Source organism: Nycticebus coucang, chromosome 16, assembly GCF_027406575.1.
Source record: "Nycticebus coucang isolate mNycCou1 chromosome 16, mNycCou1.pri, whole genome shotgun sequence".
NCBI classification, from domain to species: Eukaryota; Metazoa; Chordata; class Mammalia; order Primates; family Lorisidae; genus Nycticebus; species Nycticebus coucang.
This window is the reverse complement of record NC_069795.1, coordinates 54,460,590-54,479,388: the sequence shown is the minus strand read 5'-3', so window position 1 is coordinate 54,479,388 and position 18,799 is coordinate 54,460,590. Positions and strand designations below refer to the sequence as shown.

The window sequence follows — 18,799 nt, the reverse complement described above, 5'->3', positions numbered from 1 at the left end:
TCCCTCGCTTCTTAATTGACCTCTATTGAGAGACTTTTCTTTCATACTGATTTGTTTGTAAGGCTGAGCTCTTATTGCTAAGAGGAAGATCATTTTAAAACCTTGCTTAAGCCCCTTTGTGGCAGGACTTTCTAATTTTAGAATATATAATTTTCCTTTTTTTTTTTTTTAATTTGACCACAGCAGATCAAAGGCATCTTGGTATCATCCGTGAGCTCATGTATTATGGGAAATTTACCAATATTACTGAACTTTCAGAGAAAATGTTCTAAAGGAAAGCTGTGCTTTAGGTAGAAAAGAACAAATATTCATTAAGACCAGAATCTTTCTGTTCTATGGTCAGTGGCTTCTCAATAGAGAAATTAAAAATGGACATTTTACACATTTTTATGGAATTGTGGTTCCAGAACCTTTTCCAAGTTCTTTCCACTAATACACTTTATTTTCAAAGTAAAAGAACAAATAGAACTATGTACAAATGAAATTCATGGCTACATCAAACTTATTATGTTCAAAGGTTAGGCTATGAGACCAGAAGTTAAAAAGCATTAAATTTGTCATATGATAAAAGTTATTGAGAAAATGAAGAGTAATACTAAAGAAGCTATTTCCTTTTTTCCTGCAGTCTCATAAAAATGTTATGATTCTAGATTTAAGTTTCAGAAGATGAAGATGAGAATCATACTTGTGCCCTATACAAAGAAGTAATGCTTGTTTATATTATAAACAAATGTTATGAGTTTTTTGACAAAGAAAAAGAAATTTTTGCAAACACCCAGTAGTCTTTTACTATGAATACCAGGAATTTTCAGTGAGGAGGAAGAATAGTTAGATCTAATTAAGAATAACTATGGTAATTATCGTTACCATCATATCAAAGATGAATTGTTGTAAGGCAGCTGTTCCACCAGAGTAGTTTTGGTAGTGTTCTTTCTGTGAACTGCTGAAAAACAATTGTTTTCCCTTATTGATGGAGCAGAGAGCACAGCAATAACCTAATAAGAATCTGCTTTCATATCATTTAAGAAATTGAGTCATTGCAACAGAAGATTGAATTTAAGGAATAGCTGTATACAAAATGTCAATAGACTTATCAATCATAGTACTGGTATTTTCCATCTATTATAAATATCAAAATATACCAAATATCTTATGAATATCCTATATTCTTTGAACAAAGCTACCCCTCAACTTAAAGGTATTGACACCAAACATTTTTGCTGATTGAGTTGAATTTTTGGACATAATTTATGTAAAATTAAAATAAAAAATAGAGATTGGTTACTATCGAAAAAGATTTCCTTTTTGTTTAAGATCAAGATAACTTTAGATATTTCATAGCAGAACAGTTTTTGAACAGTTATCACCACCACCGCCACCACCAACACCACAGTAACAAAAATAACAGAGACAAAGCAAATGTGTTGATTTCCTTGTTTGTATTATGGCAGTTACTTTTTCCATGCCCACCTTTCCCCCCTCTTTTTTAATATTAGATTTTTAATGTAATATTTTTCTAAAGTTCAGTATATCAAGTTTGATGTACATAGAGAAAAGTACAAAAATCATAAATGTGGGGTGACACATTTTTACAAAGTGAACACACTAACGAAACGCTACCCAAATAAGGTAATATGGTTCCTGCATCTTGGAAGACTGCCTGTTCAGCCCCTTGGAAGGTCTCAGTCACTGCCCGCTCACAGTGGTTCTAACAGGTAGCATCAGAGAATCATACATAGCTGAAATTGCACACATTACCCTTCTAGGAAAAATCTGACTTCTCTCTTTTTTATGTTTATGGAATTCAACTCAGTGCTTGCGGTGGTAATACCGTGTTCATTCTCCTTGCTCCCTTCTGTAGCCGTAGCACAATCTACCTGTTCATTCTGTTGTTGGTGGGCATTGGAGTTTTCCTAATTGGATTGTTATCGATAGTGCTGATGCATACTGTTCCTGTACATTTTTAAACATGCCTATACATTGTATTACGTGTCTATAGAAGAGTTCAATTGTTGTCTTCTAGTTTATGTAAAGTGTTACCTTTAGGAGACTCCAGAGTGTTTTCCAAAGTCGCGGTGATTTTATCAAAAGTTTCTGTTGCTTTGCTCCATATCACCCTCAACATTTTATAAAGCCCTTCATCATTTTTGCTAATAAGTCACTCCTTTGGGGTTGAGTAGGGTTTCACTGTACTTTTAACTTACATTTCCCTAATGACAAGGACATTGAGCACATTTTTGTACGTTTATTGAGCATCTTCATTTACTTTTATCATGTTTGTGAAAATTGTTGCCCAATTTTTATTAAGTTATTTGTCTTTATTTATTTTTAGAAGTTTTTATATGTTATAGAAGTGAATCTTTTAATGATTATTTGTATGTGAATAATTGCTCCAAATATGTGGCTTGCTTTCTTTGTTAATGGTATCTTCTCATAAGCACAGGTTTTTAATTTATGTTTTTCCTTTATGCTTTGAGCATTTGGTTTCTGTTTAAATTTTTTGCCAGTTCCAAAATAATGTATTATCTGATGTTTTTTCTAAAACCATGTATTGTTTTACCTTTCATATTTAAGTCCATTTTAATTGATCCATTTAAAATTGACTTTTAGCAATGGTGTACAGTTTTTTCGCATATATGTCCATGTGTCCCAGCAATGTTTATTGAACAGTATTTTTTCTACACTGCTGTTCACATATAATTGATGTTATATATCCAGTGTTTAAATACGGTGTATTTGTATGTAAAATTTAAGCTTTGTTACCTTTGTCTGTTTGTCTGGTATGTGCCTTGCCATACTGTCTTAATTAAAGTGAAGGGTGAAAACTTATCAATATTGTTCTTATTGAAAATTACCTTATTTATTTTTGGCTCTAGACATTTCCCTATAACGTTTTGCATCATTTCATCAATATCCACAACCAAAATACCCCCTAAAATTTTTGGTTGGTGTTACATTAAATCTTTAGATTAATGTGGGGAGAATTGACATCTTGACCCTCTGTTTATGTCTTTTCTTTTATATAAAGACATAAACTGACTGTGTGTGGGCTTTGTGCTATGGCCTTCTTCATCTTTTTATAACTTTATTCCTACGAAGTATTTGGTATTTCCAGAATCATTGTAAAAATCAAATGGTTAAAATTTTATTTTCTACTTATGTATGCTTATGCGTAAAAATGCAGCTGATTTTGTATATGAGTCATATTCAGAAACCATATTCAAGTCCTTCATTATTTCTCAGACTTTAATCTGTATTTTTTAATTTTACGTTTAAAACCGTGTCATTGGCAAAAGCTGTTTTAATTTTTGTTTTTAGTTAACTCTTATAGAAGCATGTATGTTTTAGTCTTAGTATATCTTTTATTTTTTAATTCCTGATGGCATATGAGTAATGTGAAAAGAGTTAAAAACCATGAACAAATCCATAAAAAAATAAAAAATTTCCTAAAATTTTTCCATAATCCAGTTATTATCAGTTAATATTTATGAAGCTATATCCAGATAATTAGGCAGTTTTGAACATAGGATTATAAAGGGCATATTTTTTAAAATTCTATTCCCATTTAATAATATGCCATGGACAATTTTACAAGACAACAAAGATTGTTCTGCACAAAAAAATGTTACTAGTGAACATGTTTGTTTTTTAGTTTTTGCTATTGTAAGCAACACTGCATTTAAGAGACTTGCGGTGGATGGGTCTTTGATGTATACTTCTTGGAAATAGCTTCCTTAGATGCCATTTCTAGAAGTAGATTTTCTGCGTCAGAATGTATAGGCTTTTGAAAGCTTGTTGCCAAGTGGTTGTGTAGACGTGCTGTACAAATTGTCATTCAGACTAGAAGTCTATAAAGCTTCATATTTCTAAATACTCTGGCCATTGTTGGTATTCACATTACATGGAAATGTTTCTTGTTTTTCATATTAGTTCAAAATAAAACTTATAGTCTTGTATGAACTAGCAGTTTCATGAAGATATTTTAACCTTGTTTTTGTGTCAATCTTCCTTATATTGTCTATCTTCTATTCCTTTGGTTTTGTCTAAAATTCACAGGACTTTCAAATTAGAATATCTAATACTCTCCTCCACATTTACACAGAGGGAAACAAACCTGAGTAATTTGTCAGTTGCTAACCTGCTGATATTTTTTGTTTGTTTGTTTTATTTCTCTCAATCTGATCTTGGTTTCTTTGAAAGAATACTCTGTTTTTTAAGACTTTTAATTACTCTTCCATTTTAGTAGATAAACTAGGAAACATTATCTAATAATAAGATTATGATATGGTTTTATCTATCACATTCTTATCTTTCGTGACATTATATGAACAAAATTATACTTTAAAAAATGTCATCAATATATTTCTACGTAGGAGAGTGATAGGAGGTCATCAATAAATGGCAGCTCTTCTTAGAAGTATAAAGATCCGGAAATTATTAGTATATTATTCTGATGGGCGCATAGCTATCCATTGGTCCGGTATTCTACTCTTTATAGATTGCGGGTTGTGCTTTTTTCAGTGTATTTTAAAATTAATTCAACTTGCATTTTAAAGCAGTTTATAATTGCAAAGATTAAATAGAACAGATTAAAGTTAGATTTGAGGACTGGTGAAAGCTTAGAGTTTATCAGCCCTTTTATGTTCTATTCCTTTTCTTTCTCTTCCCCTCTCTTTGTTCTAGGCCTCTGGCAGCACCCTCAAGTTTCTACATGTTTGTAAAACAATTCGCCATTACTATTTTCTCTCACTTGCTTCATCTCTAAAGGAAGAGGTAGTAGAAACCACCACTTCTTGTTGCTGAAGTTTAATTCAAGGTGTGAAAATTTGTTCTGTCCCAGTCCCCTTTGTCCCATACACTTCAGGAAAGAATGTGGTAGCCACTTCAAGTCCCTTTTATAGAATCTTTAATTCCTTAGTGCAAAGGTTTTAGAACATCTAAATTTGTTTGTTTGTAAAGGTCTTTGTACTTTATTGTATTCTACATTCATGAATCCCCCTCTCACGGCCTTTCCTCCTCCACCTTCTACATAGGGTGGTGTTTTACCGAGGTAGCCAAAGGAAGGGTGTCTATTGTTCAGACACCTGTAGAAGATGCCTTGGCTTCTTCATTCCTGCTATCCTTAATGAACGTTCCAGAGAGTGCCTGTTTGGACTTTAGGTTTAACACGAAAAAGCTGAAAAATGCCGTTTACACAAGGACTGTTTGAATATAGCATGTCTCTTTGTAAATTGTTATTGCTGAAGTAGTGTATGAAGATGAGAATTTGTAGAAGTTCATGCATTTTGTAAATCATTGGGTCCTCAAAAGTGTTATGAGTTGAGTTCACTATAAATACAAGATTAGGACGATATTTTATGGTAACATATTGAAGGTGTCTATTTAGACAGTATGTATTTTTACTTTTTCTACGTTATGTACAAAATAAATATTGAAAGTTTCTATTTGGCCACTTTGTTTACATCCCATACTTCATATACAAAGACAAAATGCTTAACTTTTCCATACAAAAAATAAAATCTCTGCCGTTCTTAAAACAGTAGTTTTTGATTACATTTTTTTCACTCTGAGTATCATGATTCAGATCCTTTATGGATGTTGAGTATTTGAAAACTTTAGGGAAAAAAATGGGCTTCTTTAGGCCCTGCTTTCTTGGAAGTGTAGTGAAGCTGGACATAATTTCATATTTATATTTCATTATAAATCAATGGATTTATAATATTCTTAAAAGTTATCCTTTTATTTTGTTAAGCAACAGTATTTCGTAAACTTTAATGAGAGCTTGACGTGGGCTTTGAAAGGGCATCAGATGTGGTATCTCTCCTTAGTTCTCTGTGGTTTCCTGTTTTTTTCATACATTGAGAAAAGCCTTTTGAATATGAAGCCTCATATTTTTCTTCTTTTAATGGTACATCAAACCTAAACTCTCACGTAAATACGTCATAGTACTGTAAGCCTATCTCATCGCTCATTTATGCCACTTCCAACAGAGTCTCTGAAATTCCTCCAGCTCTTACTGTATATCTATTAATTAGCCTTTCCTTATATATCCCCTTTAGATTCTTTAGCATTACAGATCTTACTTTTACCCTAAACCTGGTGTTGTCTTTAAAAACAGAGGTGATATCTTTAACCTTTATAGTTTTATTGCTCCAGTGGTGCCTTCCTTTAGCATTGAACAGATGTGGTACATTAGTAGTGACTCTCAAAGTGTTCCCCACCTTGGTAGCATCGCCATCATCTGGGAACTTGATAGAGCTGTAAATTCTCAGACCCGGCCCCATTGCTACTGTGCCAGAAGTCTTGCATTCCCCATACTAACAGCCCCTCAGATGCATGCTAAAGTTTGACAACCACTGCTGTAGGTAATTATGGAGTGAACACCAAGAGTGTACCTTGACAGCGATGTTTTATTCCAAAGATTGGTATAAGATGGGGCCAGGTAGTATTTACATAGAAGGGTATATATAACTCTTACTCTAGCCGTCCTATTGTCAAAACTGCAGTTTAAATTTCCGAAATATGAATGTTTTCTTTCTTCGTCCTAATAAGGAATAGGCATTTAACATTCTGAAGGGAGGAAGAGTCAAGTAGGAAATGAGTACTAGATGTTATTTTCACGGTGGAAGGGAGGATGGGTGAATGTTGGGATCTGGGCAGATACTGAAAGAGGACTTTTCCATAGGTACCATTCTGTGCTCTAATAAGTTTTTGAATCATGTAAATGTATTATCTATTAAAGTATTTGATGTATGATATTTAACAGAAGTAAATTAATGAAGAAGTGTTGAATTTTATATAAGAAATTTCCATGAGATAAGTATTGTGGTTGCTTAAAAAATTAGGATTTCTTTTTGCATTAATATTAAATTTAGGTAACATGTTTCATCTGTGCAGAAAACCTCAGGGCAGAAATGCCTTGATGACTTTCCACCTTACCCTTCTTGAAATGGTTGATACACATTACCCTTTCATGCAATTAAGTAAAAGATTTCTACTAATATGTGCACCCATCTTCTTTAACTATCTTAATAGAGAAGGAGAATTTAATCTTGATTCAGGATTAAATAATCTTGTATACACAATTGAAGAGGTCATGACATACAGGATTTTAACCGAGCATCTCCTTTCAGATGTTTTCCTAGAGATGTCTTGATAGCCAAGGACTGTTTGAGAGACAAATTGACTGAGGTTTTTGTCATATTCTTAGCAAATGAAAAATAATTGAGTTAGCAGAACTGAATACATGTGTTCTTAATTATGAACAATATTCTCAACTATTTTCCCTTTAATGCAAATACAATTATATTAATTTAATGATTGAATTGTACTCTTTCAATGGAAGGTATGTCTTACATGACACTTGAATTAATCGGTCATTTTTTTTTTTTTCTCCATTTCTCAGAACTATCGTACCATGGAAAGTATTCAGACAGTGCCTTCATGAGGTCCATCAAATTAGCTCTGGCCTGGAAGCAATGGCTCTAAAATCAACAATTGATTTAACTTGTAATGATTACATTTCAGTTTTTGAATTTGATATTTTTACCAGACTATTTCAGGTAAGCTTTTACTTGCTAAGTCTGTTCATCCCTTCCTTCCCTCCCTCTCACACCACTTTCTCCCTCCCTTTCATCTCTCCCATGTCTCTCTCCCTTTCTGTTTCTCACACATAATACAGAGACATATGGGAAATAGTCTCATTCTCAGTAGCCTATAATTTTATTTGTGTTTGATCATTGCCATGAGTTTAGAGTGAGCCATTGGCTTTAGTTTGGAGTATCAGGTGCTGACAGCCTGGTGGCTGCTTGTTAGCTTTGGGAGGATTCATGCAAAGGAGCTTTGTTTTTAATTCTTTATTTCAGTTCTGACTTTATGCTGTTGATCTTTTAGCCCAGTGGATATTAGAATGCAACATTTACAGTGGGCATTTGCCAGCGCTGTATCTAAACTTCTCTTTGTCTTCTAAGGAGAAAAAACAAATAGTAAACATAGAAGGCAAACTGTTCTACACAGTAGTATACTGTTGTGTGTACTCTTTTATAAATTGCTTTGCTCATTCAACCACATGTAATGAACACTTTTCCATGATAATAAATATTCCTCATCAATGATTTTGAATTTTTGGTTCCTATATTACATCAAAACAACATGTCAGTTGTAATTTAGTAAAGGCTTCAAGGCTTCTTTTGGAAAATTTCCATGTTTTTCATCATTATCCCTAATGTAAACAATATTGAAGTGAATATTTTTGTTTCGTTTATTGTTTTTTTTTTTTTTTCAATCAGTCCTCCACAATTGTTTTCACGTAGCTATTCACAACAAGGTATGTATGGGTGCTGTCACTTTATTTTTTGCATGTCTTAATGGAGTAACTCTGAACATAGCTCTGAACATGAAGACTTGGAATCTGTATCTTCAGTTTCCACGACCACATATATAATCTATAGGATTTGGTCCAAGTAGTCACAAAATGAAAGAGGATTACTTAAAATTGTTAAGATTTTATTAATATAAATTATATAATGAATGAGGTCAGTTGGTCAGAACTAGTCTTATTTATATTCTGATGCATTTTTATTATCTTAATCTGAAGCAAAATTTATTGTCATGGAAATATGCTTTCAAGAAATGTTCGAGCAAAATGTTGGTTTCATGTTTTCCATGTTGTGTGAATTTTACTTGTCTGATATATGATTCCAGTTGGCACTAACTGGAGAGGGTTGGGGACTTACTCATGAAAGAAAACGACATTGCATGGAATTAACTTTATGAGAAATCTTAATAAGAGAGATTAATTCCTGTCAGCAATACATATAGGAAATATTTTTATTACAATGTCAGAATCATATTTCTGTCTTATCTATAGGCCAAGAAATTAGATAAATTACTAGTGAACATGTACTTTTGCTTATTTTAAATTTATCATAGTTTTATGATTCTTCATTGGCACATATAGGTTATCAATTCATGTTTTTCCTCAGATTTTGGGATATAGTTTAGGAAAAAAAGTTGTTACCTGATATTGGTCATTTTATAGCAGAACCTCTCCTTTCCTTAAAATTTTTTGATAATTGTCCAGAATAAACACTTTTTTTTAACATGATTCAAAAACATTCTAAATAATAAAAGCTTTGCTTCTTCACCCTGTGAAAGAAGAGGGTAAAAGTAATTTTCACACATTAAACCTTCCTGCTCATTTTGGGAAGTGAGTATGTTTTTGTGGTAAGCCTGGCTCACTTTCTAGTCTGGGTATTAAATGCTAGAATGCCTTAGAGTTATACATTAACAGTGTAAAGGCTCTTAATGTTGGTTAAATGCTCATCTAAACTGCTACTTAATAATGTGCACTTGTTTTACTTTAAAACAGTGTTAAGTAACCCTAATACTATAAGATATGTATACTTCATTTATGTTCACAGGGATGGGAGAGGAAAGGGATGTTTTTAAATAGACTTTTTGTGAAAAGTTTTAGTTAAGAAAATAAAAATCTTACCTATGCCAAATAATGCCTAATCTCTTTCAAAACACGTGATTATAGAATTAGCTGAAGAACTCTTATTAGCCCCTAATATTTCTGAGACTTTTCGCTTCCTTTGATTTCCATACTTATAAATCAAACACTTTGAATATAGTCATCCATGTGCTTTCTTAAAACATGATCAGTTTAATTCTGTGCTTAAGGAAGTAGGTATTTTAACTTTTTCTGATCCCAGCTTTAAAAATTAGTTTTCTTAAATTTATTGTCTTTATTATATTTCTGTATGTATATATAATGGAAAATGTAAGTTTTATATTAATACTGTGACTGAGGGACACAGTTCATCAGCTATATACTGTGGTAGCCATGGTATTGGTGGTTCATTGGCAATGAATATTTCTAACTGTACTTTATTGGGAGTAGGGTATTTATGACAATGGTCTGGAAGTGAGTAAAGTTCGTTCTTAGGATTTGGGGTCTGAAGTACAGAACTAGCTTAAGAGTTTGAAGAAGGAGTCAGCAGGGGTCAGGTGATGAAATTGAAAATTGCAAAAAGAATGAAAGAAGAAAGTTCGTTTCCTCTTGGCTTCATCCTTACATCAAGGCGGAACTTGAACGGATGCTGGGGAGTCATTCGAGGGATCTTGTTTGGGTCACCTTCCTCATTTCCTCTTCTTTCTTCTGGCTTTAGCATATTCTCTTCCCTTAAGTCATCTGGAGGTAATGAGATCAGTAGGTACTAAAGTCTTGGACTGGAAATGCAGGGACTTTGCTTCCTCTTTCTTTTTGCTGGTCTGCTGTTCCTGTGTCCCCACTATTAGAGAAGATGTTGTTGGGCACTGGTACACTAAATTTGAGGGGTGGCCAGACAAAGACGGAGTGTTTGGGGAGACTATCCTAGTGACTATGGAATATATAGCATCAATGCAACAGGGAAGAAAATCAAAGAGGAGGAATGTCTTAAGTTATAGCAATGGATTATAGAGCACATGCGGACAGACCAGCCAACGACCCTCTTCCAGCTTAAGGTGTAAGTCAGTTAGTAGCTTTTCTTAAAAACGGTAGCATTTGAGAGAATTGGGGAGACTTGTCTCTTTTATTCACATTATTAGTTTTCGTAGTGATTAAACATGTCCAAGTAATTTAGTATTCTTGTATGTGAAAAAATGTTCCTTTTATCTAAAAATACAATTTCAAAAATAATTCTTCTTTTCCAGAGCACTTTGTTTTGCTTTCTTTAAGCCATTAGTTAGCTAAATACTTTAAAAGGAATAAAAACACATAAGTACTGTGTGCTTCTGACTGTTTTGAGTGGGTTATATTCACAAGAAAAAGCAGTACACAGACTCATTCTATTACATAAATATTTTTGCAATGAGAAGCTGGCTCTCTGGATTATGTACTAAGAAACAGTTGCTAAATACTATAGCAGTTGGCTCAAAACTCTGTTTTTTTTTTCTTTTTTTTATTTGTATTTTGATTTGTGCATTGGTTCTCTATGAAGTTCTGCATTTTTTTGAATAACTCTTCCATTAATTTATGTGGGCGTTCATGGTGGTGACCCAAGTATTTGTCTGATATTTCCTCCATTGTTGTCCTTTATAGATGGAGAAATAAAACAATAACCAGTGTCTAGAAGAGCATTACTTCACAGTTGTTTTTCTACATATGCTGATAGTTTTCCAAGTATTGTTTTATGAAATTTTTCGTCGTGCCTTAAGAAGAAAATTAAAAACATGCATTACTTTTTTCAAATCCCATAGACAGAACTTTTCTGTTGTATTAGTGGTCTCCATAGCTCTCTCTCTCTTTTTTTTTTTTTTTAATTTAACTCAATTAGGTATTTTAATGTGATGGGGAAATACCCTGAAGAGTTTTCTTGTTATGTCAAAAGAGGCTACAAAATGCTGTTACTTAATTACTCCTTCCTTTGTTATCCTCATCTCAAGGGTTATAATCTTTGAAGAATTCCACCTTATAAATTTGAAACTTGCTTAACAATAGTGAGGAGCAAGTCTCAAAATAAATAAGAGCAGGAACTCTCTGTCTTAAGTAATCATTTCTAGGATGGCTATTTCAACAGTTTTAACTTGGCAACATAAAATACCTTTTTTTTTTTCTTTTCTGTAGAAGATTTGACTTAATAATCTGGCACATCAGATAGAATATGCTGCCAATTCCTTGGAATAAAAGTAGCTGTAGCCTTAAAAATATTGCAGAGGCGGTTCATCCTCACTATCCAATAAAGTTGTTTATCACTGACTGTCTTTCATTTTTGTCTTGCATTGTTCCTCCAGTTACTGTGGCATCAGATGCAAAAGAGAATGATACGTTTGTAGAAAGGAAGTATCTTTCTGAAAAGATTTTTACCTAACTTACTTTTAAACCATAAGCCTTTCCTGATTTTATATTGTTATAGATAAGCCGGATGTGATTATAGTAGTACATTACCATGGAAGGAACTCTAGCCTTTCAGATAAGGGACCCTGCAGGGGTGTCCAGCCTGTGGCCCATGGGTCACACTTTGATTTTTTAAGGACTCTTTTTTTACTTATCAGTGGTGTTGGCTATCATGAAAAGTATGCATGGAGCTTTTTCCCTGCTAATCAGCTTTCATTAGTGTTTGCATATTTAATCTGCGGCCCAAGACAACTCTTATTCTTCCAGTGTAAAGCAGCAGAAAAAAAGCAGTTTGGACACCCCAGGAGAGGGTCTGTTCAATGACACTAGCTCTGCCTGATTGCTGTGTGACTGACACCGTGTGTAGATCCTGGTATCCCAGGTGTGAGCAAGACAGGTGCGTTTCTTGTCCTTAGGTAGCTTATGGTTAAGGTATATGTAACCTTTGGCAGATCACTGAAGTTCCATAGTGTGGCTTCTCCTTCTGTAAAATGAAGCAGTAGTGGACAAAACAGGTACAGAGAGAGGTGAGGGAAGTGACAAGAGATAATTTAAATAGGCTGGTCAGAGCTGGCCTCATTGAAGAAGTGACATGTGAAGAAAGGAAAGGTGTGAATATTTGAAGGAACAAAATTCAGGTGAAAGAATCGGCAGATACAAAGGCTCTGAGGTGGGAGAGCACCTTTGTCTTCAAGACCAAAGCAAAGAGGTCAGTGTGACTGGAGAATAGGCCGGAGATGGGTGTTACAGCAAGTGGAACAAAAAAGGAAATTGAGGATCAAACCTTATATAAATCCTCTGGCCATTTATGAGGACTTTGGCTTTTATTCAAACTTATAGTTTTTTTTTTGTTGTTGTTGTTTTTTGCAGTTTTTAGCTGGGGCCAGGTTTGAACCCGTCATCTCTGCTATATGGGGCCAGTGCCCTACTCCTTTGAGCCACAGGCATCTTCCCAAACTTACACTGTTTTGAAGAAAAGAGTTATGTGATTTAGATTTCAAAGTGATCAGTGAGTGCCACAGTGAGAACAGACTGTAGGGAAGAGGTTATGTGAGTTCCTTTTCTCTGTCTGTGCTTGGTTCCTAAAAAGCTGTTTTCTGCCTACGTGATGAAATTATTGCATGTTTGCTGTTAGGTAACAAAGGTTGACCTAAGCCAGATAAGCCAAAATTAACTTAAAAAAATATCTGGGAGAATTTCATTAATTGTATTAAATGATAAGTTGGTGTGTAATCAACCGTTGATATTCTCTAGATAATCTCTCCTAATGTATTTATATTTTTAGCCATGGGGCTCTATTTTACGGAATTGGAATTTCTTAGCTGTGACGCATCCAGGCTACATGGCATTCCTGACGTATGATGAAGTTAAAGCGCGGCTGCAGAAATACAGCACCAAGCCTGGAAGGTAAGACTTCAGTAGTGATATTATGCGATACATTTTAAGATGAAAATCTTCCATGGGTTATTCCTGAGTAAACCCATGACCCACTATGAGTTTGTGTGGAGAGTGGTAGAAAAACTGATAGAGTAAAATGGTGCTTCTTAATCAAATCCTTTAAATCAGTGGTTCTCCTTCTCCACTGCTGGTGGGAGTACAAACTAATATGTTCCTTTTGGAAAGAAGTTTGGAGAACACTCAGGGATCTAAATGTTGACCTGCCGTTGGATCCTGCAATTCCTCTACTAGGAGTATATCCAGAAGACGAGAACTCACTTTGCAGAAAAGATATTTGCCCTGTATTATTCATTGCAATTCAATTCATAATAGCCAAGTCATGGAAGAAGCCCAAGTGCCCATCGATCCATGAATTGATTAATAAATTGTGTTATATGTACACCATGGAATACTGTGCAGCCTTTAAAAAAGATGGAGCCTTTACCTCTATTATATTTACATGGAGGGACCTGGAACATATTCTCCTGAGTAAAGTATCTCAAAAATTGATAGAAAAGTGTCCAGTGTACTCAGTACTTCTATGAAATCTACTTATATTTACTTACACTTTCTTATGAAAGATAGAACACAACAATAACCCAGGATGAAGGAGAGAAATGGAGTGGGAAGGGAAGTTTGATAGAGAGAGGGTAAAAGGCAGGACTACATCTATGGAGCATATTGCAAGGGTACAAGTCAAATCTGTCAAGTGTAGAACATAAACGTCTTAACACAATAATCAAGTAAATGAGGCGAAAGCTATGTTGATTGGTTTGATGTAACCACATCATATTGTATTAAAAAAAACACATTGTACCCCAAATCTGCATAAAGGTATTCATGATCTATGTGTATTTGACTTAAAAAAAAAAAAGTAAATAAATAAATCAGTGGTTCTCAACCTTCCTAAAGCCACGGCCCTTTAATACAGTTCCTGTAGGTTCCTGTATTAGTGGTTGAGAACTGCTGCTTTAAATTGATGCCACTGTTCTTGCTCTGAAAGTCAGTATTCATAAAGTGAAAGGGGATGTGCTCCATCTTCTGTTTCCGTGATACCTGTGTTTGTGTGCATAATTATATGTATCTATTTGATTACTTCAATGTTGTGCTAAAGGCAAAATAAATAGAACAGAGTAATGTTCATTATTTGAGGGTATTTTTAAAGACATTCAGTTAGGCCCTATGATAAATACATGTAAGTATATACGTGTGTAAAATACATGTAAACACGGATGCATATACATAAGGACACAAACATGGATAAGCCCACTATTAGATTCCAAACCAATTCTACATCCTCAAAGATTGCTTCCATGATATCTCATGCTTCTTCACGGTTTCACTATTTATGTTTTATCTTTTTTTTTTTTTTTTTTTATTGTTGGGGATTCATTGAGGGTACAATAAGCCAGTTACATACACTGATTGCAGTTGTTAGGTAAAGTCCCTCTTGCAATCATGTCTTGCCCCCATAAAGTGTGACACACACTAAGGCCCCACCCTCCTCCCTCCATCCCTCTTTCTGCTTCCCCCCCCATAACCTTAATTGTCATTAATTGTCCTCATATCAAGATTGAGTACAATCTTCTCAGAGAGATTGTTTGATCAGCCCCTATAGTTTTGACCAGGAAATCACACCTTCTTAATGGCAGATCTTCAACCAGAAAATGTCTCTTCCTTGTTTTAGTATATTTTCCCCTATGTCCCATCTAGAAACGCATTAGGTATATAGTAGACACTTGTGCTGTGGCAGGCAGTGTGCTGGGTGTAGCAGTAGTGACAGACATTAGAAATGTGTCTTCAGAGCCCTTGCATTTTAGTAGGAAATGCCATTTCATTGTTTGCTGGTTTTCATATAGAGATTATTTCATTTTAGGAATGAATTTGGTTGTTCTGCTAATTCTGTCTTTTTCTTATAGTATCATTTTTATTTTGCTTACAGTGCATATGATATTTTTCCTTTAACAATGTTTTCTTAAGTACAAGCCAATGATGTTTATTTTCTTCTCTGCCCTATGAAAATTCCCACCTTTTCCTCTTTAAGAATTTTTATGTTACATGAAAAGGAGTTAGCATAGAAAACAGTTGAGCTCCTGTTGAAATCCTTTGCTTAAGTGAGGAAGAATTGGTTCTCACTGGGACCATAGAAGCAGGGCAGATAGTTTGCATGTAGATGAGGGGTTTAGATAAATCATTTTGTTTCATTCAATAATATCTCATGACCAGATTTTCTCATAATTTTACCCTCTTGATTAGTATCATACACAGTGACATTCTTGCTCCTGGGCTAGGGTTTGAAAAATGTTATGTGGTTGGAATCATACGGTCAAGTGATTCAGCATAGAAGTTATTTGGATAATGATCTTGTTCAAGCTTATAAAAAGAACAAGGAAACTGTGGCCTTTTTTTTGTTGTTGTTGTTGCTGTTTTCTTATTCAATATCATGAAGACCCTGAATCAGAGTTTTGGGATTAATCTAGATCTCAGCACTATTTGGAGTAGTTCTCGTAGTAAAGAAATATACTGTCCTCTCTTAAGAGCATTCAACAAATATCCACTGGTGTACTTACCTCCAAATGCATCAAGAGGTATACACTGTGGCTCTTTAATATGTTAGTCATAGCTAAGAAAAATAGGATACTGCCCTCTAAAAGAATGTCTTCTATTCCTTACTAACAATTTTTCTCTATTAAATTTTAGATAAAGATGAACTGAATGGTATATACTAAAATGTCATATGTAAAGTGTGATGTGGATATTTAAAATATGTTCAGGAAAACATTTAATGAACAAGTTAAATACGTTTGATAAATATTCATTTTATAGAATACCTATGTTTAACTGGTCCTTTCTCTTGGAAAGTTTATTTCCTTGCTTTGGCTTCATAATGAGGAATATAGTTGGATTCATTTCAAGGACATTTGGATTCCTTAATTATACTGGAGAATTCAGGTGAAATATCCATTGGATGACTTTAGTGTTACAGAGTGGCCTTGAGGCTGGGCATGGTGGCTCGTGACTATAATCTTAATACCTTGAGAGTACCAAGGAGGACTGCTTGAAACCAGGAGTTTAAGATCACCTTGCCCAATACAATGACACCCACCCTGTCCCCTCATCTCTATAAGAAAATAGAAAAATTAGCTTTGTATGGAGGTGAGCACCTATAGTTCCAGCTACTTGGGAGACTGAGACGGGAGAATTGCTTGAATTGAGCCCAGGAGTTTGAGGTAGCACTGAGCTATGATGACTGCTGTACTCGGGCCTGGGCAAGATCCTGCCTTTATATATGAAAAAAAAAAAAAAAAGTGACCTTGAACCCTAAATCACCCTGTCAATATGAAACAAATTTATCTGATTGTGTTAATTGTTCCATTAAAAGAGAAAGAAGCTAAAAATAAAGCAAAAATTCATCTCATGAGGTTGGGTAGCTATTAGCCAAAGCATTAGCAGCAAATGATGTAAAAATATGTATAATAAGGCCTGAGAGGAAGAAGTTGTTCTGAAAAGCCGTATTGTGTCTCTTTCAAATTGTCATTCTTACCTTCTGTTATCTCTGTTAATTGATTGAACCTTCTCTGTAATAATCAATTTTAGAAGAACCATCTTAAAAACAGTATTTAGTGCCACAGAAAAGGTTGTTAGTTAAAAACTGAGCAATTTCAGAAGTATGTGTTTCAGAATTTACTGGAGTCCTGGTATATGCATAAATGTGGAAGTACTTTTAAAATTACTAACAATGTAGATTTGTAATTATGCGCTTCATTTTAGTATATTCTAAATTCCAATAAGATCCATACTGCACTGAACTTTAAGATTTCTATTTGATTTATTTTTTATTTGAAAGACATTTGTCATATTTTATTTTTAAATGTAATGGTTTAATGAACTTCTGAATTATAATTTTAGTGATTTTTACATTATTTTGGGTACTTCTCGTATCAGAGCCATAAGTCTGTTATTTTATCTGATTCTTATTAAAGATGCCAATTAATTGACAAGTTGATATCCTAATTTTCAGGCTCTCTAGGGAAACATATTTTTAGATGTCCTTGAAAAATCATTTCCAAAGCTTCTAGCACTAGTATACAATTAATATATTTTAAAATCTCAACTTTTTCCATTTTCCAAAGCCCTTATTTTCTTGAAAGATGAAATCACACTGCACTACTGAATATACATGGTAATTGAATCCAGTGACCGTACAGCCATTATATGCGCTAAATTATATCTTACAAAGTTACTTTTAGAATCCTTGGTTCATCGATGAGTAAAGTATATCAAAGGATACATATTTCTGCCACATACAGCAACCACACTAAAATATAGCCAACTATAAGGGTCAAGATATAAGTTGACTTTTAATCTGCTTAATGGGTTACAAATTCCAGAAATGGATATCATTATGTATCATTATGGCATGAGTAAATGTAGTAGATTTAGATAGAAGGAAGTGATCTAAAATGAAATAAGTAAAAAGATACATGACTAATTGAACGTGACAGTGATAAATTTAAAAAAGCAATTCAGTGTGTCCTTTCACTGGAGATTAATTTTAAGGGACTTGTCTTTGTTATTTTTAAACTATCCTGATTTCCTATGCAAAGTATTCAATTTAACCTGGTTGGATGGCAACCTTCTAGTTTACCTTTAAAATTATTTAGTTTGCTTTCTCATTAATATTGTTTAATTCTTTTGGGCTTTCGTTTAAAGATGAAGGTCTGGAGTGCTTGAAAGAAAAAGTTAATTATTTTTAAACAAGTTACTTAATAACTAAAATTGCTTAATTTTAATGTTTAAATCATAATGTTGAACTCCACATTAGAAACGGTCCAAATATTTTTCTGAGTAAACAAATTAAATTTAAATTTTCACTTATTTATTTTTACTTGACAAAAATAATTTTTCATAGTCATTTTATACTAACAGCACTTTTATACCTAATACCTCTGATGTGATGGTGATGGTAGCAAATCACTTGATAGTTTAAAAGTTCATGTATTTTCTCGTATAACTAGATATATTTAAATGAAAGAAATTACCAAGTTTCTCTAACAAATCAATATGTAGAGAAATGCAGTGGCATTACGAATAAGTTAACAGAGTATCAGGAATATCTAGTTATTAGGAAATCTAAATGATTCTGTTTATACTTTTACCTAAAAGAAAGCCAGAAATTGTCTAGTAGTTGGCTTACATTTTCAGTGTGATTAAACGTAACTTTCTTATGTTTTGCAGCTACATTTTTCGGTTAAGTTGCACTCGGCTGGGACAGTGGGCCATTGGCTATGTGACCGGGGATGGCAATATCTTACAGACCATACCTCATAACAAGCCCTTATTTCAAGCCCTGATTGATGGCAGCAGGGAAGGGTTGTAAGTATAATGGGATGGCCAATGATTCACAAATCTGAAGAATGGAGACTGCTTTGTGATAGAGAGAATGGATAGTGACGCTGATAATCTGGTTGTTCACCTTTT

At 33.9% G+C, this 18,799-nt stretch overlaps 1 protein-coding gene across 6 annotated transcripts in view; it reads left to right on the top strand.

The window, feature by feature from the left end:
• The window catches only part of CBLB (Cbl proto-oncogene B), a 213,759-nt gene that overhangs the window by 107,079 nt on the left and 87,881 nt on the right, over nt 1–18,799 (top strand). For all 6 annotated transcript variants that reach the window (XM_053565169.1, XM_053565173.1, XM_053565172.1 and 3 more), the window contains exons 5-7: nt 7,406–7,562; nt 13,167–13,288; nt 18,557–18,694. In XM_053565169.1, the coding sequence (XP_053421144.1) occupies nt 7,406–7,562; nt 13,167–13,288; nt 18,557–18,694 (417 nt within the window). The remainder of the gene's footprint in view (nt 1–7,405; nt 7,563–13,166; nt 13,289–18,556; nt 18,695–18,799) is intronic.